This window comes from Coffea arabica, chromosome 7e (genome assembly GCF_036785885.1).
Source record: "Coffea arabica cultivar ET-39 chromosome 7e, Coffea Arabica ET-39 HiFi, whole genome shotgun sequence".
NCBI classification, from domain to species: domain Eukaryota; kingdom Viridiplantae; phylum Streptophyta; class Magnoliopsida; order Gentianales; family Rubiaceae; genus Coffea; species Coffea arabica.
The window spans coordinates 12,292,168-12,313,095 of record NC_092323.1 but is presented as its reverse complement, the minus strand read 5'-3'; the positions used below and the strand labels follow the sequence as shown (position 1 = coordinate 12,313,095).

The following is a 20,928-nucleotide window of genomic DNA, read 5'->3' as shown; positions in this document are numbered from 1 at the left end:
GCAATAAAATATTAACTCAAAAAAGTAAGAAAATGTCCTTTTCATGATTGCATATTGATGATAAAAATATATGTACAATTGAGAGAAATCAGCAGGCGTATCATATTTTTAAGAGATTTTGTGATCCAATGCTTTACGCTAATGTCCTTGTTTTGCCCCCTCATCAAGCTTTTAATACGATTTCCTTTCGTTTTCCAGCTTGTTGCAACGTGGGTTGAAACGGAGACCTTTTCTTGATGCATTGTACGTGCATCTTTTCTGAAGGGTGAAAATCACAGGGATAACTTAGTTTAATTAAAAAATCACAACAATTAATGCATTTTATTCTTGTCATTAAGTTTTAATCTTTCTTCAATGCGCAGAGGACAACTGTCCCGTTCTACGTCAATTTCCATCATTTCACATCTGGCCAATAATAATATAGAAGAAAAGGGAAAGAATGACAGCATCCAATTGTGAATTATTTATTGGTCATCGTTATCTCCTACGTGAAAGGGGCATCCACCTATAAGCTTATTGCATCAAGAACTAAAAAATTTGTTTTAAAAACGTAAACCCTGCTGCAATATTCTATGTGCATTATTAGTACAAACTATCTAGTTAATTCACATTTTGTTAGTAATTTGTCAGCTTATTCTTGCTTGAGTATGTCACTTGTCACATTCCACAATTAGTCATCGGTGGAACATATTGAGGAGCATCATTAATACTAGTACTTAGTAGGATGATAATACGTACGTGTAAGGCTGTACATTAGCTTGTAATCCTTGCGATTACAAACGGTAGAGGATGAAGCTTTCTTTTATTTACCTTACTTGTGTTTGTGGGGTTGGCTTGATAGTTGTTAAACAATGATATCACGTATTATTGTACCACCATAAAGAACACCAAATATACGATATATGACTTTTTTTTTTAAAAGAAAAAAGTTTAAGTTGAATCCATTTCGATCGTCATTACGAGTCAGGTATGCTTTCGGAACGATGAGTCGTTTAAAGAGATTTTACAAATTGTCCATTAATATAACTTTTACGACAGTGAGATTTGAATACACGATTTTATAAAGAAGTGACATGTCCTCGTTAACTGAGTCAACTTGTATTTACAGGATTAGTTTCTTCTTTGATGTCAAAATATTTTGAAGAAAAAAATGTGCCACGGAATATTATATGAATAAAAGACACATCTCAGTATTGCAAGACCAAGACACACACTGTCAATGTATCAAGCGGATCATAATGGTTCTTTATATTGCTTACCTTGCCGTTTTAGCTAGCATAAAAGAACTTGGGTTAATTCCACTTTGTCCCCCCAAACTTTGGACGATTACTCACTTAAGTCCCTAAACTTCAAAATGAAACACTTAAGTCCCTAAACTTATAAATACCTCCCACTTAAGGAAAATTGTTAACAAATCCTGAATGTCGTTGGTTGTCGAAGTGTCCCATTTTATAAGGGTTTAGGGATTAAAGTGTCTCATTTTATAAGTTTAGGGACTTAAGTGGGAGGTATTTATAAGTTTAGGGAGTTAAGTGTCCCATTTTGAAGTTTAGGGACTTAAATTGATAATCGTCCAAAATTTGGGGGACAAAGTGGAATTAACCCAAAGAACTTAAATCATCCTTTTGTGATCGATGAAATGCTAAAAATTGTTAAATCATTAACTTTGTGTAACTTTGATTTTTTGGTGTATGAAATGGGATTTATAGGTAAGTAGTATTCTATGTTTGTTGACAGTCAAGCATCTTTCTTTTTGTTGCATTTTTTTTCTGGTAACGATAATAATTGTATAATTTAATCTATCCTATTCTACAGGACGAAGGAAGCTAAAGAAACTATGTAAGAACTAGCAGGTATACAGACCTAATTAGATTAAAGGGATACTCTGATACCTTCTTTAAGTTTTATTCACGATAAATAGGGTTCAAATCCTGACCGACACTTCAAAAAGGGATTTAATCCCTTTTTTTTCACTGATTAGTTCCTCCTTTGGATTTTTGTTGCTTATTTTGTCGTAATGTTTGTTTGTGGCTCTGAGGCCGACTAAACCCGCCAGAATTCTTATACAGCAATTATAACCCTGTCCAATCAATGGTTGTTGGATCTTCTAAAAAAATCCAAACACCACCTTAGGTAGTTTTTGGGGAGGAAGACGCAGAACCATTAATGGAGGATGATAGCTGCCCGCCTGCACTAACTAGGGTCAACAGGGTCTGGAGAGAGTCTTGACTCTTGAGTGACAAAACTGTCTTTCCACGTTAGTTCATGGATTGGCTTAATTGCCCTTTCAGTACGGCAAGTCAAAAAGTTTCACATTTCTCAGGAAAAATACAGAAAAAGTACTTTCATAAATTCTGCCCCCACAAACCGGGTATCTTAAATTCATCTCAGCTCTCAAACCCATAGATACAAGTGGATGGCTGGTGAAGTCACATCCCCATTAGTGCCATTAACACAGTTTTATAACCCCATTTATGGTTGTTGAAAGAGAGATTAAGTGGGGAATCACCTGCCGCATTTGCAATTACTCCCTCCGTCCCAGTTTAATAGTTCTGTTTTCCTTTTTTATCTGTTCCAAATTGTAGTTCAGTTTCCAATCGAAGAATGGAGTTATATTTGAATTTTCCTAAAATACTTTTATTCAATGTAAGTTGTTGTTACTATAAACCTACCCTATTTAATGAGAGTTGATTCTTTTTTTATCATCAATTCAAGTTCCCATAAAGTTGTACTCTAATAATGTGAGGGTATAGCTACCTAAATTGATTGTTCCAACAAAGTTAACTACTTTTTCTTAAACTGTGTGAAAAAAAATCAGGACTATCAAAGTGGGATGGAGGGAGTAGTATTGATGTAACTAATTTTGTGGTGGGAATATAACCTATAAATATAAGTGGATTGACTATTGAAATCACATCTCTATTAGTGCCTTTAACTTAGTTTTATAACCCTGTTTATGGTTGTTGAAAGAGAGGTTGAGTGGGAAATCACTTCTTGCATAATTGCATTTGCAATTAGTGTTGATCTAACTATTGAAATCACATCTCTATTAGTGCCTTTAACTTAGTTTTATAACCTCATTTATGGTTGTTGAAAGAGAGGTTAAGTGGGAAATCACTTATTGCATAATTGCATTTGCAATTAGTGTTGATGTAACTAATTTTGTGGTGGGAATATCTAATTTTGCTGTTCATGGCTAGAAAACATTAATTAATTAATGTGTTTGGATAATACTTATTTGGCAAAAAATTATTTGCGTGCATTATAAATACATCTTCCAACATACATTTTTATGTTCCCAATCATATTTTCATTTCACATACATCATATAAACAATTGAAGTGATAAATTAATTATTTTAAATAATATTTCAAATAACCCACCATCCAAATATTTCAAAATGTGTTTGGATTTCAATAATTTGCTAATTATTTTCTTGCATTACAAACACATTTTTATATTTTTAATCACTTTTTTATTTTATACGCATCACATCATCACATTGCAAAAAACGCTATAGTAGTTATTTTAAATAATATTTCAAATAATCTTCTATTCAAACACACAGGATTCTATGTACTAGTACAGAGTAGAAGGTTGAGAGTATTATGACTTCCTTAATATAAAATCCATGCTCTGGAAATCCGATTTTGATTCAACTTATAGATACTTACTAAATTCCTCTGCATGCATTATTGAAAAATAGGGAATGGATATACTTCAAATTTAGATATTCAAAATTCAAAATGAATATAAATTTTATAAAATAAATTGTTACTATTATGTACTTGAAGGGTGCAAGATAATATTTTATCTTACTACGCGGTAATTTACAACGAAATATATATTCTAATAAACCTAACAAAGGAAAGTATAAGGTTATTTACTTATTTTACTCTTTACGTGCGAGAATATTGGTTTATCAGCAAATAAATTGGACTTGTAATTATCTGTGCCCCTGATTATTCTCAACATGCTTCCCTCAACTCCCTTGATGGATCTGAATCGGCCATTGCAATTTTAGAGAGAGAAAATATACAATAATGACTGATTATCCCAGCCAACTTTATCCCAATTTTGTAGAAAATATAAAATTAGATAGCCATGGGAGTGGTAAAATTGATCCCAACATCATATAAACCTCATCCAAACCAAAGTATTTCCAAAAATGTGGGATAAAAGTCATTTGCACATTCCTCTGTCCAAGTTTATGGGAGTTCTACGGCACATTTTGAGTACTATACTCATGAATATTAATTCACCATAGCTCTTAAATAATTTTAAGAGTTTATATGGTTAAACGCTGTATCAAGAATTTATTAGATTATCAAGAATTTATATGGTTAAAGAAGTTTATGAAATCACTTATTCCAAATCAAAAATCAAGCAAGGTACTAATCTCAGAACCAAATACACGGGACTCAAGAACCATGATGAAATTAAACCCGGGAGATGTACCAAAACCAAAAGAGAAGTTTCTTGGATGATAGATAGGTAGTTGGATTCCTTGTCTCCCATTTTATACAAAGGACCACACATTCCAATGCAAGGATTAAAAGACGCAAAAGTCTTCCTATAGTTCACATCGGAACATAGGAGTTCTAAACAAAGATTTATGCATTTCCGATTCACCACATTTTACACCAACTCACCCACTCCCCCCCAAAAACACCAAATAGTGAGCATTAATGATTAAGGGCACCATAAATCTGGTGGTATTATTCTTCGGATCACTCTAGCCCGTCCAAGTGTCGGTGGTGAACCGAAAGGGTCCAAATCCCATTGTCATTTCTGCAAAAATGAAGTGCTATTGCGATAAAAGCCAATATGAATCCAAAGCTAAAAGTAAACCAGCCAACTGAGAAAGCATAGCTAAGCTCGAGGACGACAAAAGACACTGTGCCTCGTTCTATTGCTGCCACGTACCCTCCAAAGTTCGGTGGGCTGTTTTTTTCACTTTTCGGTTTTCACTCCCAACCCATATGACAGAATCTAGGGGAAATAGCAGCAGAACTAGTCTTTGTTGTTGTAACAATAAATCTATCCGTTGGGAGGCTGGACTCTCAATCTGAAGAGGACACCATTTACATATAAGCGTTTATCACTATCATTAGGCACAAGCAAAAAGGAGAGGAACTCAATATTTTTTAGGCAGCTGGTGCCTTTAAGATTTGTGGGTTTTTCCCTTCAATATACACAAAAAGAGAGATGTGGAGAGAGGTGCCCATGTGAGATGCTTTAACTACAGCTGCTGCTCTCGCTGAGGTTGGTAATGATAATGGCCCCTCTTTACTGTGTCTCCCCTCCATGAGAATCACTTGGGTAGCGGTTCAAGATTGTGACTTGGTGGTTCCTTATTTATCAAAATCAAGTCTTGAGCTTGCTTGAGCAAAGCCACTGCTCATATGGGACGCTATCCCCCTCGTCAGAACAACAGAAGAGGAGCTATGCCTATTCTTTTTGTGTTGCTTCTTCCTATTTTATTTCCTAGTCTTTTTACCCCTTTGAGCCATGCTTCACCATCCATTATCTCGGTATGTTTCTATTGAAGTTTTTATGTAATTTGTAGGGGAAAGTAGTTTTTGTTAAGCTAATTCTTGTTATTCTCAGTGGTGGATTGCTTGTTCAGACTTTTTTGAATTGTGCTCTCTGTTGAGTTGTGGTTGAAGGGAAGTTTTTTGAAGCTTTGCCTTGTCTGTTTTTGGAGGAATAATTACGTGAAAAAGACACGATCGTTTATGTAGTGTTGTGAAATTTTTAGAAGGGAAGTTTGTTTATTTGCTTATGAGTTTATGAGCGAGTAGGTAGAAATCTAGGTTTTAGAATGAATACCTAATCAGAAGTTCGGTGAAGCCTTTGTTTGTGGATACTGCTATCATCATTCATATCTGTCACTTAAAAAGAATTTGATGGATTCTATTACCAAAGTGGCAAGTCGTGAAGAGGGTTGTTAATTATGGTCATAAAGTTCTCAAGGCAAGGAATTTTGCCCCGTTGCTGTATGGTAATGGATTATTTGCAACTCAAATCAGATTTCTGGGCAAAAGTATTTTGATGTGTTTGACTGAATCTGTTTTATGCATTTGGTGAATTGGATGTGCTTGGCTGGGATTGGTAAAATGTCAACTGATTTGTGGTGGTATGGAGACACAATTAGTACTCAAAAATGAGAAATGAGTTCTAGCTTGGGGAGGGGGATTGGGTTGGAGTTTTCATTTTTCTTTGTGTCTTCCCCCTTCGTTTTAAGGGGTATTACATGGTCTACGGAAAAGGGAGACTCTGCTAGCTAAAATCCTCCTTAGTCAATAGCCCCCAGAGCATTATGTCATCCAAGATAACATGTTTTAAGTAATTTGCCTAGTTCTTTTGTAGGTTACTTAACATAGGTTTAGGAGAAGTCTAATGAGTTTCCGAGCTAAGTTGGCAAAGCATGAAGGGGTGAACTAGTTGTTGCTTGGCTTGAAATGATGTAATTCTGCTGGTAATGTCCTATTGCTTCTCCTTTGATGGCATAATTGGATAATTGTTACCAAATGACATTGAAAAAGACTTAGCTTAATCCTAGTACGCATGCCTGTGTCCTTTGGCACATCTCTAAAGCAACTAGATCAATAGGGTATGCTATAGTATAGAGTTGTTTGCTAAGTGATATTTAAATTCACATCAAACCTAGATTATGTTCGGAATTATGGAGTTATGGCCATATTTGCATATTAACCTGTTTTAGTTAGCTCAGTGTTTGTACTTAGATGTTTAAACCAATTGAAATTCACTTATTCATTACTTAATTTCTTTCTGCAGGAGTGGAATACTCCAAAACCTAGGCATTCACGTCTACTCAAGGGTGCTTTGCAGCGTGAAACTGTAAGCCTTTACTAAGTATACTTGAAAATTTCTCTTACTAGAAATCTTTATTTAGTATTTTATGTCCTTTCTTGTTTAGTCACTTGAGCAGCAGTCTGAATTATGGACACCATTGCCTAAACAAGAATGGAAAACGTGCAAAGTCTTGGGCATAGCATCAAGTAAGTGGTGAAAAGGGTTTTTTGACAGAATTTTGAAGTAGCTGTACATTATTTAAGATATTTGTTTAGGGGTGAGATTTAAATTTGTGGCATGCAATACGTATATAAAGATTATTCTGTTGATCTTCCTTGATGGACTTCATAATTTTTTTTTTTTTTTTAAACCAGGATTGCCTGAATCATCAGAAGGTTACATTCAGGTGTTCCTAGATGGCGGACTGAATCAGCAGAGAATGGGGGTAAGCTTTAACAGTTATCTCACTAGCTCAGTGCAAAAACAAAAAGCACAACTTATGCAACTACAAAATTTTTTTTTTGGGATCTGCATATTCCCTAATACTTTTTTTGTTGTCTAGAACAGATTTGTGATGCTGTTGCTGTTGCAAAAATTCTGAATGCAACCCTTGTTATCCCTTATCTGGAAGTCAACCCTGTTTGGCAAGATTCAAGGTCCTTCTAAAGAAATTGCTTTTGATTTAAATTTGTTTTTTTTTTTTTGGAGATTTTTGCAGTAGCGTTGCTATGAACTATTTAGGTGAAATGGCCCACACTCTCTGCATTCTTTCTGCAGCACATTTATGGAAATCTTTGATGTGGATCACTTCATCAGCGTACTTAAAGATGATATTCGTGTAGTTAAGGAGTTGCCTGATGAATACTCATGGAGCACTCGGGAGTATTATGCTGCAGCCATTCGATCTACCAGAATTAAAACAGCTCCTGTTCGTGCTTCAGCTCATTGGTATCTGGAGAATGTCTTGCCTGTCCTGCAAAGGTTGGTGAAAAACTTGAAGTTTTTCTTTGAAAATTAGAGCAACAAATGGATTTTTTATCACCAAAGAATGCTGTTTATTGTAAATTGTTAGTTCATTAAGGTTTGAACTATGCAATTCTTATATGATTTGTTTGAAACTGGATATATTTTGTTCCTCTGATTTTTAGAAGAATTGGGAACAAAAAGTCTGCCCATTTGGATACTTGTGTTCAATTTGTTTTCTGACCTATTAGTTGTATAAGTAGCCGTCACTCGCTTTAAGAACCTCCACTGACACACTGAAACATTGCTGAAAATCGTCAGCTACGGGGTTGCCGCAATCGCTCCATTTTCTCACCGATTGGACTTTGACAACATGCCTATGGAAATCCAACGCTTGCGCTGCAAAGTGAACTTTCAAGCCTTAGTTTTTGTGCCTCACATCAGAGCTCTTGGAGACGCTCTCGTCAGTCGCCTAAGGTATTCCCCTAGCAGGAATGAGATGGTGGGTGATAACTACATCAGGGAGGTTAGTGGTTCTAGAGACGACCAGGCAGCAGGGAAGTTTGTTGTCCTACATCTTCGGTTTGATAAGGTATCGTTGAATCTTCAGGCAAATAGAGATTAACATCTTTATCAGATAATAGTTTGCAACATATCTTTTTGGCCGAGGATGTCTCTGCATTGCATTCCATGTCTTCACTCCTCCTTGACCGGCTTACTTTTGTAGGATATGGCTGCTCATTCAGCTTGTGATTTTGGAGGGGGCAAGGCTGAAAAACTGGCTTTGGCAAAGTATCGCCAAGTAATATGGCAAGGAAGGGTCTTGAATTCTCAATTTACTGATGAGGAGTTGAGAAGTCAGGGGCGGTGCCCACTGACACCAGAAGAGATTGGACTTGTGCTTGCAGCTTTGGGATTTGACAACAATACCCGCCTATATCTGGCATCCCATAAGGTTTGTATTATTGGAGCCATCATAATATACTAAACATTATAATTACCGCTTGAAAGCTTAGATTTACTTTACAAAAGTATTCATCCATGGTTTCTGAAGTTAGCTGTATCATCCTTTCCAGGTCTATGGTGGCGAAGCCAGGATTTCAACCCTACGAAGCTTGTTCCCGCTTATGGAAGATAAGAAGAGCCTTGCGTCTTCAGAGGAAAGAGTCAAGATTAAAGGAAAAGCTTCCTTATTAGCTGCGGTTGATTACTATGTCAGCATGCACAGCGATATATTTGTTTCTGCTTCTCCAGGAAATATGCACAATGCCATGGTAAGATGTACAGCTAATTGCCACTATATAATTTCACTTCTGTGACCAAAATTCTTTATTAGAGATATTTCCTTTGCAGGAGAGGGTGGGGTTAAAAGTAGTTTCCATGGACTCAAGAATTTGTTCAAAAGTAGTTTCAGCCAAAACTTACTTGCAGAATCTAAGTCTATAATTACTACATGAGGTTATTCTTATTATAGGAAAGTGCAGTTTAGTTGAGGAATTTACTTGCAACTTTTATTACAGCTTTCATTTTGTCTGATAACGTTCAAAATCTGCTATTTCTGCTGATCCTGTCCTTTTTAAGTTCTTCTAATACACTGATTCTAATAAAATGTTGAAAATTGTACAGGTGGGACATCGAACTTATATCAATATGAAGACCATAAGGCCTAACATGGCATTGTTAGGCCCTCTCTTCCTAAATAAAAACCTGACTTGGCCTGAGTTCCAAGAGGCAATAATTGAAGGCCATAAAAATAGACAAGGGATTATCAGACTACGCAAGAAAGAGCAGTCCCTTTATACCTATCCTGCTCCTGATTGCATGTGCCAAGCATAATACTACTGCTTCTAGTGTTCTTGGATTGAAGAATTAGCTACCACTGGTGCCTGCCCTCTCAGATTTTACCATCCGTACATGCATCTATTAGCTGTGTTGGCTTATGTTAGAAGGAATAAGTGATTAGTAGGAATAAAGTGCGACCCCTCCTCTGGTACAGCCATTCGTGTTATTTTCACTTGTGAGATATATATGATAGGGAGTGAGAGAGACTTTAGTAGAATGTGGGGTTGTGTTCTGTTTGGTCAGAATTGATAGCAGAATCATGAATAGCCTATCAAAGACAAAAGCTCTCTTGTATCATACTACCATTCATTTATGTGATTGATTTTTTTGTCCAAGGGAACACACAGCTCATCAAGGAAATTGTCATAGGCCCACGACAGTTAACCATTGATTGAAATGACATAAGGCCTAAAATTATGGACCCATTCTTGCTGGTGAAATGTGCTTTTCTTGCCAACCTGGATTGTACATTCACTGAGAAGGTCCTTTAAACTTGATGGTTTGTCGAGAAAAAGAATAATTTTGGAAAAAGCAAGATCCATTCCTACTTCTGGTGTCTCCATTAATCACAATGTGGGACAGTTTTCACATGATTCTTGAAAATCTCGTTGAGAAAATGGGAACAGCAAAGCAAATCAACTAATGATTAATCATAATCATTAAACCTTTTTTGCTTGCTTATTTTATACATGTGTTGCAGCATCTATGCTTTTAGCCCTCCGTGACCTGAAAAACAAGCGGAAAGTTTGTCGGCTGAGAAATTGATGATGAGTTACCCTTTGAAAAAGGTTGGTAGAATTATAAAAGTAAGAAGTTCGCAGTTCGATGCTCCTTTTTTTTTTTTTGTTTTTTGTCTTTACATTATTGATACATGCGAAAAGCTATTTGTGATGTGTACGTGTTGTTGCTAAATTTTATAAACTCCATTTAAGGGTTTAACAGAGATTTGTTATAATGATTGAACATATACGACCAAAAAGTAAAGCAATAAACAAATAGAAATTTTGAGCTAAACCAAAAGAAAAGGAAGATGTGCAGCGTAGTTAGTTTTTTTTTTTTTTTTTTTAAAATAAAAAAGGAAAATAGTTGTATAAATAGTTATCAAAACATGTACTATATAAAAAGGAGGAGCAGATGTCCCTACATCAGATGAGCGACAGCTAAATAAAGGCATCCTTTCACGGGACACCATTCTTAGTCAAATCATCTAGGGAACAAGGCCGGAACAGAGATTTGAAGTTGAAGAATCTAATGAAACTTTGATTGAGGGGATTGTAGCTGGTATACAAGAGGATGAAGAAGACTGTGATCATTGAAGGCATTAAATTAAAGACCTGGAGTATATTTTTTTTTTTTAAATGCTCTCATAGTTTTCTGTCATAAGATGTGTGCAGTCTCGTTTGTTGATGCAGCTCCATGTTTCAGTAATTTCCTTGCACAAATTGTAGGTGAAAAGCATGTCCTCATAAGAAAACATCTATCATTAATCTACAATTCTAAATTAACACAATGACGAATGAACGAACAAAAAAGATTGATGCTAGATACCAGGTACAGAGAGACAGGAATATCAATGGAAAAGCTGGAGGTAAGTTGCTCGAGTCAAATTATCAAGACAATGCTGGGAGAAGAAGCAAGTGCCTATCGCTTCAACTTCACAGTATTAAAGCCAAAAGATAATAATTCAAAAAAAAAAAAGAAAAAAAGACAGCAATAGGATGCAGCATCGTGCTAATTCTTGAACATACCATTGCAAAACCAGCAGCTGACATCAATGAAATAGAAAAAATTTTCACACTGATGTATGGTTGTTCTCTATTATTTCACTTAAGTCTTTTTTCTATTCTTTCTCTTGATCCGAATACTGTTTAGTATATACAGGCGACTGGATAACGGCAACGAGTTCCCTAACTAGTGATCTAAAAAGAACAATGTTTAATCTTGCTATAGCGACTAACAAGTCAGTGAGAAATGCAGCCTGATACAAAGGAGGGCTTCGCAACTTCTGTTGATTAAGCCAACAATAGAGCAATCAAAAGCCCATTACTCTTGCTGATCCAACTGATCAGAAGCGGACTTAGAACTCTCTGATTGTTGAATCTCCTTTTTGTCCTTGTCTACCAGTGGAGTACCGTTGCCACTGTGACATTTAGCCAGTTCCTTCAGTTCAGAAGAATTTGGTTGGGAAACCATGCCTTCTTCGATTGGAAGCGTTCTCTTTGAGCCCTCTAAAGCAACGCCGAGAACAATATTCTCTTCCATGACAGGTTTTGTTGAAGATGGCTGTGAATGGGGTGGCCTATCATCTTCTTGCTTCAATTGCTTGGTAGAGGATGTGGTAGCTGGTTTCTCGCCTCCATGCTCTGGTAAGTTAGTTGATGTATTTCCAGCAGCATTGCCCATAGGACCGCCCTGAACAGCTTTTGCAGGTTGGCTTTTGTTGGAAATTTTGCCATCAGCTGGCATCTTGGAGTCAACAGTTGGCAATTCAGTTGACTTGCTTTCACTCTTTGTTCCAGCTGATGACGTTTTGACCTGAAATTTATCACTGACTTTTGGATCCGCAGAAGGCTTTGCTTCAACTTTGGAGACCCCCTCTTTGGAATCAGGATTCGACATTTCTCCAACCTTGGTATCAGCTTGCAAATCAGTTGCTGATGTCTCTTTTGCCTTAAATGAAGGTGTTTCTTTAGATTTAGAATCAGAACCTTGATTTGTTCCACCTCTACCCTCAGCCTTAGTATCTGGTATTCGCCTCACTGTAGCCTTGCCATCCTCTCCACCACTTCCGCGAACTGATCGACCATCTGTTTTCTTCCTTTCTTCTCCATTGATGATTTTATAAGGGGGCTCAATGAAAAGCAATGGACGCTTTGGTGCTGTCTCCCTGTCAAAGAAGGAATCCCCGTATGGTATATTTTCCATATCAGCATCGTTGTATATTTTTTGAACTGTACGGATTGGAGTGGCAAGTCGAGCTCGGTGATGCCGGATGACTCTAAGCAAATCCAACATTATAGTCTCCTGTTTCTCATGAAAAATGAAACCAAGTTAGCTGATCTTTGCATATTTCCAACTTAGAACATGATGGAATCCCATTTGGAGTGTTGGAACAACTTCTGCTTACTTTTTTAGTTAATAAACGCATTAAAGGTAAATAGCCGAGCTATGTTCAGTCACACAACCAAACATTACTGCAGGAGATGACTTTTAAAAGCAGCTGCAGTTTACTAGCACAGTTGTATTGTAACTAATCAAGCTATTTGCTTATCTTTTCTGTATATTCAGTTCCCTAACATGTATCTCATGCCTTCCATCAATGCCAGAGCTCAACTGTGAGTAACAAGAAATTCAATAATCCTCATGCTTGTATTTTAAATAACAGTGCATCAATAGAACAATACCGCACCACTTTGACCCAGTATTGACTAAATGGAATTCTGACAAAATTTTCATCTCACCTTCACACATAGGTACTCTTCAAAATGAGAGGTTTTCACGAAGCACGAGACGAAGATCTGCAAAATGGAGATGATACATCAATTAAAGTTTTCCAAATCTGTAATATTGAAAGAGTCCTGGTGAACACAAAAACTTCAAATAACAGAAAACATGAGTATTTAAGTATTTTCAACCTCTTGACACAATGTCAGCAGGACTTGATATGGGAAGGTAGTAAATTTTTGGTTTATCAATAAGCAAAAAGGTGCCAGATTCTTTAAGAGTTAAAACAGAACAACATCTGAACAGAAAAGGAATGGGAAGTTCTCATCTTAATAGGCATGGAGGAAAAGTCAATTGAATGCAAGACCATATGCAGTCAGAACTTTTATTGGCTAATAGACGAAGTACAGACACATCCGTTAATCCTTATAATCATGTTAAGCGACCTTAGATCTAGCAGTTGCATAAACTGAACAAACACATACAGCAAGTAAGAATTCAAGAGTTAAAACTGACCAACAAGGCCTGGTTTTCTGGATTAATATTTTCCAGAAATACTCTTCTGTGCAACTTCTGTTGTTCAACTTGGGGATTTTTTGCCAAAACTTTGCGCATGTCAGCAACAATGCTCTGCCCAAAAAAAAAAAAAGAAGAGAAATGTCAATTGTCAAAGTTTAGAAAACAACACCAAAATTCAAAAGTTTGGTCCATTCCAAGGTAAGTATAACCAGAATCTGGCCTCACGTTGATTTTGTTCACATCCAAGTGACTGATGCCTAGATGAGTTTTTATCCGCCAATGAGTTTTTTGACTTAAATTTCTGACAACATTGACTGTAAACTTGTGGTTTGGAATATGAACAGCTTCGCGATCGTCACCCCTTATAATTGTTGGTGACCACCACCCTACATGCTGCAAAATGTCAAAGACATAAATACAGATAAAAAGGAAAAATTTACTAAAAGTCTGCAAAAAGAAAACCAAGAAAATTCTGGGAGTATTTTCTCTTCCCAAAAAACCAATTTCATAAATCAACTTCGGAAAAATTTAAGGTGCATCTACAGCACTCTGTAGTCTGTCCATAAAAAAAAAAAAAAAAATCTCAGAACAGAAATATTCTCTCTCTCTCTCTCCTTCCTTCAGCCCTTCTTCACCTAGAAGAAGTAAAATACAGCGGGAGAAGTTGCAGAGAACCAAAATACCAACCTCGACAGTACCAGAAACTTCATAGCCTTCAATCTTTGTCTGAATCCATTCATTCACAACAAATGGCCGTGTCGCATGAATCATTGCACTTGAAAGAAAATTGGTAAAGATCTGCGCATAATAACAGCAGAAACAATTCAAATGAAGTACAAAACAAGCATAAAATCATGTTTAAAATATGTGTAAATCTACCAAGATCCCTGGACCAAGTAAAGAAATTGCAACTAGAAAAAGGATAAACCCTTGAGAAGAAAAGACATCTAAATCATACCTCACGACCAGCAAGTGTTATCAAGACAGTACCAAGCCCTCCAGCAGTGAGATATTTCTGGGTTGAGAAACCCAGCAACTCCATGAACAATGAGGCAGCAGCAACCCATACGGCAGTGTATACAGCTTTTCCCGCAAACTGGAAGCCCATCTGCAAATAAGCAAGAAATCCTAATAGTTTACATCACCAAGACAACTACAAACGCTGCCTCCATTTGTTCTTGGTTCCCGTATTCTTCATTAAAAATTCTTATAAGCAGACATCAGAAAAGCTCATTCCATCTGCTCGAACGAAAATAACAGAGTACAAGACTAAAGAGGATACAAGCACGTGATACAACCAGACCGTACTTAGAAAACTAAAAAAGCATGCGCCAGCAGGAAAAGCTGAATAAACTGACAAAAGCAAAATAAATGCAATAACTGGCATCAGAAAAAATATGGATACATTTCCTGGATAGTGATTTAGTTAGAGTACATGATGATTGACTAGCATCTTGTGATTTCTGTCTATTGGTATTCAATTCAACCAACCTGCCTAGGCGGAAAGGCATGCTACAGAGAATGTGCAGCAGGAGATGTTACTTAGGTGCACGAATAAAAATTCCACTTGTTCAAGCTGTACCTCAAGACTTGTTTAGATTGATGGCACCTAAACTCTACGCACTATAAGGAAGCTACATGAGATTTGATTACCAAACAACAGGAGTACCATGAATGATTTGATGAATGAAGGGGAAAAAAAATATCACGAGCACATCAAGTCGGACAACACAAAGTCGAGCAAAATTTTAGAGGATTCTCAAAAATATGACTACTTAAATATCCATAACCTGAACTGTGGAAATATAGAAGAGAAATAGCCTCAGTTGTGATGAAATTTTGGTCCGGTAAATTCAATAACTACAAGAACTAAAAGAGTAAAATCCATGCTGTTCTAGTAATGTTAGCTAATTTGTCCTTGAGAGGATTTAAAAGTAAAATTGAAGCATGTTGCAAGATATATCACATGTACATACATTTCTACTATCAGCAGGTTCATTTGTCTCCATAAAAAACTTCTGTGCTTGCTGAATAACACTGCAAAAAAAATATCAATAGCTGCTTAGTTCCATAAGAAGCCATCAGAAATGTAGTGTCAGTTTGACCTGAATTGGAAATCCAATACAAGATAAAACAAGAAAAAAAATAACTGGCACCTTAGAAAGCAAGAGAATGGTTCCAAAAGAAGTTAAAATTCAGTTCTACAAAAACATAGTACACAAATTTTTACACATAATTACTAGAATTTAAGTAAATTGACTAAAAATGTAAAGTGATTCAACACAGATCTTAAACTATGGTCCAATGAAGCTCAAGAAGAACCAATATTATCAACTCTACAAAGTCCCAGAAGTGGGCCGGAAATTTATATCGACCCATTTAGAGCAATCAAGAAAATTTTCTGATAAACTAGAGCTGCAACGAACATCACTCACCTTGTTAAACAATAGGCAAATGCCAAAACTGTCGACAATGATCTTACAAAATTTAACAGCCGTTGCTTGACAATTCGACTAGCTTCGGTTGGAAGAACTACTGGATCCAATGCTCTGTAGAAAAAGTCAGTATATTAAGAATACGGCAAGTCACATGATTGTTACTCTCATCAAATGACAGTTCATCTTCCGAATGAATATACTAACCTGCAGACAAGTAAAGCCCCTGTCCATAGCAGCAATGGTTGAAGATAAGAGGTCAAAACATAACACGTGCTACTCTTTTGCCAACTATTATCACTCTTCTGCAAGATCATGGAATTTATAATTAACAACAGCACAGCACAAACAGAAGAAAGAATTTTGTGAAAGGAAAGTAGAGATGAGTGCATACGTGAAGAAATATATTTCTGCTTTGCTGCATAAGTGGCCCAAGACCCCATAATGCAAAAATAACTAAACCTACTGCAGGAACCAACTTATTCACCAAAGCACTACCCTGTAAGTTGTTGCATGACCTGCTTGTCAAGTTTAAACCAAAAAAAGTGAGGAAAAAAATTGCAATAAAAGACATGGTGGGAAACTAACAGCCATTTAGAAACGGGGTGAAATTTATCAAACTTTTTCCAGTTTGCAATATCCAATTTTTCAATTTCATCCAAATATACTTTGAACCAAACTGTAACTAATGAATCTTCTAGAAACTTAGAAGCACTTTTTCAAAAAACACACAATCATCGGGAAGCACTAATTGTAAAAAGCAACAGTTCAAGTCAAAAATCAACACAATGGAATATGAGACAAAGTCTAATAGACTGCAAGGAACAATTCACTATCAACATTTACTTGATACGTTTTTAAGTAACAATTTTTGGTCACAGCTGACTATAGATCTCATACCATAGCTAAAAATTTTGCAATTGAGCCTGAAGTGCTGCTAGCGCCATAAACAAATGAACCGACCATGACTCTGAGTTGCATTCCATTTTCCAATTTTACTTGCATGTTCAATTCCCATACCTTCACACTGTTCTTACCAAATCTAGGTGAAACCGAAGGTAAAGATCAGATTTTATGGATAATGATAGAGTACACTAACAAGTCTAAAATTGATGCTCCTATTTTAATTAAGAAGCATGTAGTTAAGAGACTGAGGTCCCAAAAATAATATTTATATTTCACACAACCTGCCTCAATTACCGCCAAGCAATGTTCTTTGGAACCACATTAGGATTTAGCCAATGACTGATCTATCAATCATACTACATTTTCATTTATGTCAAGTAGTTAAGGCTGCATTGATGAAAGGAAACTTGAGAATCTGCATCTGACTCCCTTTCTATTTGAATTTTACGAATTTCTTGTTGTTTTACCTGAATCGATGATAGCATATGCATGCAAATAGTTATAAATTATCAGACAATTTCCTGAACAGATGATAGCATATGCAAGCAAAAAAAAAAAATTCTACAACACATGCATAAATTTGGACTTCAAGGCAAACATGAAATGAAGCCCAAATCCAACAATTACCTTGTTAGTGTTAAGGCGACATTCTTAACAGTGGAAATGTCGAAGGAGGGGCCAGGACTTAGTGAAGAGTAACACTTGAACTGATAGTATTTGTAAGGGAGAGAGTTAGTCTGCCAACGTAATCTGGTCGAAAGTTGAGGAGTCCAAGAATTTCGCCTCTGGAAGGCAAAAAAGGGAGACTGTCAGGTCTGCTCATGGCATGGAGAAGTATCTCAAATTTCATCATGCAAATAAACAAAACCATGCAAACCACAAAGATAGAATGCTGTACCAAAAATTAATTATAGCAGCTCTTAACCCTCAAAATTCAAATTGCATATAGCATAGTTTTCAATGAGATACCAATAAAATCTCCCCTTGAGTTATAGAAAATATATCCCAACGAGAGGGAGGATATCACGAGTCAGACTAGGAAGCTCGATAAGTTCAACAGAACAGTCCCTAAAGCTTAGTATAAAACAGAGCTTATAAATCTGCTGACCCAAATTAAGCCAAACTTCTCCTTCTTCTTGTTCTTGATTTTTTTCTCTTCATTTTTTTTCCCTATGGTAAGAAGGTTTAGCAATAGGAACAAGTAGAAAAGCAAATCAAGTCAGGGATCAAATAATTCTCCTTAAGAAAGAAATCTTTACATCAAAACTGCATTCTAATTCCTTTCCAACTCTGTTAATGACGCTCCTAGCACAGTCAAACTAAAGTCCACAGGAAGAATTGAGTAGAAGTCAATCCCCAAGCAAGCTCACCACTATAAACCAACATAGAAATCATAACTAAATTGCTAAATCCATCTTCGTAGCATTGAAACATTGTAACATACAAAGGATCCTAGACAAAACTCCCCCTTTGATGAACCTACACATTCAACTCCAACAGGTAACACCACCAATAAAGCAAAGCATAAAGTAAATTCGCAAAAGCAAGAAAACAGTACCAAAATAAGTGATGTAAAATTGCTGCCAAGAAAGTAAGTTTTGCATCCTCCAGTTACATTCTGCAGCAGAGCACATTGATACAATTATCCGTAAGAGGAAAAAAAAACAAAAAAAAACAAAGGTAGATCAAACTATAACGGTGACTGAAAATAAGCATCTGTACCAGCAACTGCTTATTGCATACATGGTTCCTGCAAATTCCCAATTCATGGGAAAGTTGCAAAGAACCAGCAGCAGCCATTAGTGGTCAAAGCTAAAAACTTTGAAAAACAGGCAGCATAAAAATGATCCGTCTTTATCGACAAATCCTCAGTATTCAATGGATAAATCTTCACAGCCCCTTTTCCCAATAACCTGCAAAAGATTACAGAGAATAAATCCATCAATAATTCCACCTTAAACCCATCATCAATCTGAAATTTATTCAATTTCACATAAAAATGCCTCAAAATTAAACTTTTATCATAGATTCTCCATTCGTTCACCTCAACCATAAACCACAACATTCCGCACATATCCAAAAATACTTCTCGGTCATCTACAACAGTTTTCCCTACCTGTTCTCTCAAGAAGGTTTGTCAGTCAGACACAGAAAGAAAAATAATCACTTACAAGAAAACAAAGCCAAATATGAACCTAGGGTTTTATTTCCTCCAATAAAAAAGTAGGGAAATCCTTATTGATGGTCAATAAACATTTCCGTAGTTAGTAATTAATCTAATCCTTGAACAAGAAGAAATTTAATTGAAGAAAAAATAACTAACTTATAATTTTTTTGCATTATAATTGAAGTAAAACTAAAGGAGGGGGAAAAACGACGTCGATTGGTACCTGGCACTAGAGAGCTGTGGAGTTAATGCAAGGGGTGGTTGGAGGGTGTCTCCGGCGGAGAAAATAGTAGTCAGATGGCGGGGGAGGCCGTGAATCTTTTTTTTTTTTTTTTTTATAGTGAGGCCGTGAATATTACTCTGGGTTGAGTGGGTCCCGCAGTAATGCCTGGGCATATTCTTGCCAAGTGGAAATTGGAGAATTTTCCTTATTGTTTATGTGGGTACCATCGCAGGAGGACTTGTGGTTAGGTAGTGTTAAATATAATCATTTGAATTCTCATTTTATTCTTCTAAGTAGTGGTATTATTTGTTTGAAACTCAAAAATAGCTTTTATAAGTTAAAGGTATTTAAATAGTATTATTTCATATATTTTTAATTTCCCTAAATTATATGAGTACTAGTTTATATGAAAAAATAAAAAACTTAAAAGACATTAACAAATAAATGACATGCATTCAAGATTTAAAAAAAATTAATATAGCCAATTATATGTCATAAATGTTAGACAAGAGTTAATATGTAATTATGGAGAAGAGAGAGAAATGAATAGAATAAGACAATAATTGTTAAATTGTTAATTAATTGAAGATAATTATACATGGATAATTGATAAACTATTAAATTTGAAATGTCATTAATGAGATTAGTTAACTAAATTCAAAATTATTGGTTTAATTAATGTTGGATGTTGAACTGACTAGTTCTCACAAAACCATTTCAGTTCAACAGTTCGATGGTTGAACTGAGTGATTCAACTAGTTTAATGTAAAATTGATAATAACTAGTTTTTAAACATAATCTAGATCGAAAAACAGGCCAATTGATGGTTCAACTGATTCGATCGATCGGTCCAAATTGGATTTTAAAACATGGGCAAAAAACCTCAGCGGTCATTAAACTATTGGCGGGATCATGTTTTGGCCATCGAACTATTTTTTGTTAATAACTGGCCACTAAACAATTTAATCCGTAAACCCGTGACCATTTCTTCGTTAATTGCTCTTAAGTTCTGAAATTAGCATTACACGTGGCAATGCCGAGGGTAATTTTGTCCAGCAACTATGCGACCTTCTTCTCCCCTGAATTTCTTTCCTCAAACAATCACCGAATAGAACATTATGTGGAGGAAAAAATATGGACTCAATTGGGAGCCCCAAATCTTCAACCACAAATCAAAGATATTAGGAAGGCCGTATTTTTCTACTGAGGGATCTGAGCACTATTTTTCCATTTCCAAAAGGAATGTTCCGCTAATAACAGTATGCATATTAAGAAGAGCTGTATCAATCCAAGATTATCAGTTAATGCATCCAGCACTTGCTCAGCTCCGTCGCATCCGGCTGCTATGTGCAGAGGAGTCAAGCCCCCAGGGCCTTTGACATCGGTCTAAATACATAGCAGATTGGACTTAATTTTTTCAGATCTGCATCTGGATAGTATCTTATGAGGACTTCAACCATGGACCTACAATCTCGTCGAACAGCTCTATGGAGCAACCCATTTTCCAGCGGTGCATCTTCAATTGAAGAGCGCTTTTCTTCACCCATGAGTTTGTTGACCAGAACATTCAAAAGCATCTTGACCACTGCACACCAATCATGTTCGACTGA

The 20,928-nt window shown here is 36.2% G+C and overlaps 2 protein-coding genes across 3 annotated transcripts; one reads left to right on the top strand and one right to left on the bottom strand.

Annotated features, from left to right (window-relative positions):
• Window positions 1-5,068: 5,068 nt before the first annotated feature.
• LOC113702421 (O-fucosyltransferase 31-like) lies at window positions 5,069-9,959 on the top strand. The gene is made up of 10 exons (XM_027223632.2): window positions 5,069-5,534; window positions 6,802-6,864; window positions 6,944-7,025; window positions 7,194-7,264; window positions 7,387-7,475; window positions 7,597-7,800; window positions 8,104-8,374; window positions 8,510-8,737; window positions 8,859-9,056; window positions 9,409-9,959. The coding sequence occupies exons 1-10, from the start codon at window positions 5,406-5,408 to the stop codon at window positions 9,616-9,618; spliced, it is 1,545 nt and encodes a 514-aa protein (XP_027079433.1). The 5' UTR covers window positions 5,069-5,405; the 3' UTR covers window positions 9,619-9,959.
• A 1,391-nt stretch (window positions 9,960-11,350) lies between these two features.
• LOC113701798 (mechanosensitive ion channel protein 2, chloroplastic) lies at window positions 11,351-19,454 on the bottom strand. 2 transcript variants are annotated; one of them, XM_027222599.2, is made up of 15 exons: window positions 19,319-19,453; window positions 18,973-19,044; window positions 18,651-18,841; window positions 18,487-18,546; window positions 17,556-17,713; window positions 16,417-16,540; window positions 16,230-16,327; window positions 16,023-16,136; window positions 15,564-15,624; window positions 14,546-14,695; window positions 14,275-14,385; window positions 13,813-13,980; window positions 13,585-13,698; window positions 13,086-13,142; window positions 11,351-12,648 (listed from the first exon to the last, which is right to left on the bottom strand). In XM_027222599.2, exons 3-15 carry the CDS (start codon window positions 18,726-18,728, stop codon window positions 11,668-11,670), a joined length of 2,274 nt encoding a protein of 757 aa, XP_027078400.1. In that variant the 5' UTR covers window positions 18,729-18,841; window positions 18,973-19,044; window positions 19,319-19,453; the 3' UTR covers window positions 11,351-11,667. The 2 variants fall into 2 exon arrangements, with proteins under 2 accessions (XP_027078400.1, XP_027078401.1); XM_027222600.2 differs by lacking the exon at window positions 18,973-19,044 and having other exon boundaries at window positions 19,319-19,454.
• Window positions 19,455-20,928: the final 1,474 nt, after the last annotated feature.

What these genes read in the sequence shown, in the direction of transcription:
- LOC113702421 (XM_027223632.2), top strand. Translation starts at nt 5,406, where the DNA reads ATGGGACGCTATCCCCCTCGTCAGAACAACAGAAGAGGAGCTATGCCT. An exon ending in CCTGTTTGGCAAGATTCAAG is followed by an intron (nt 7,476 to 7,596) that starts GTCCTTCTAAAG and finishes TTCTTTCTGCAG; the next exon opens with CACATTTATGGAAATCTTTG. An exon ending in TACATCTTCGGTTTGATAAG is followed by an intron (nt 8,375 to 8,509) that starts GTATCGTTGAAT and finishes TTACTTTTGTAG; the next exon opens with GATATGGCTGCTCATTCAGC.
- LOC113701798 (XM_027222600.2), bottom strand. Translation starts at nt 18,728, where the DNA reads ATGGCTGCTGCTGGTTCTTTGCAACTTTCCCATGAATTGGGAATTTGC. An exon ending in AAGTTTCTGGTACTGTCGAG is followed by an intron (nt 13,981 to 14,274) that starts GTTGGTATTTTG and finishes GACATTTTGCAG; the next exon opens with CATGTAGGGTGGTGGTCACC. An exon ending in CAGAAAACCAGGCCTTGTTG is followed by an intron (nt 13,143 to 13,584) that starts GTCAGTTTTAAC and finishes TCCATTTTGCAG; the next exon opens with ATCTTCGTCTCGTGCTTCGT.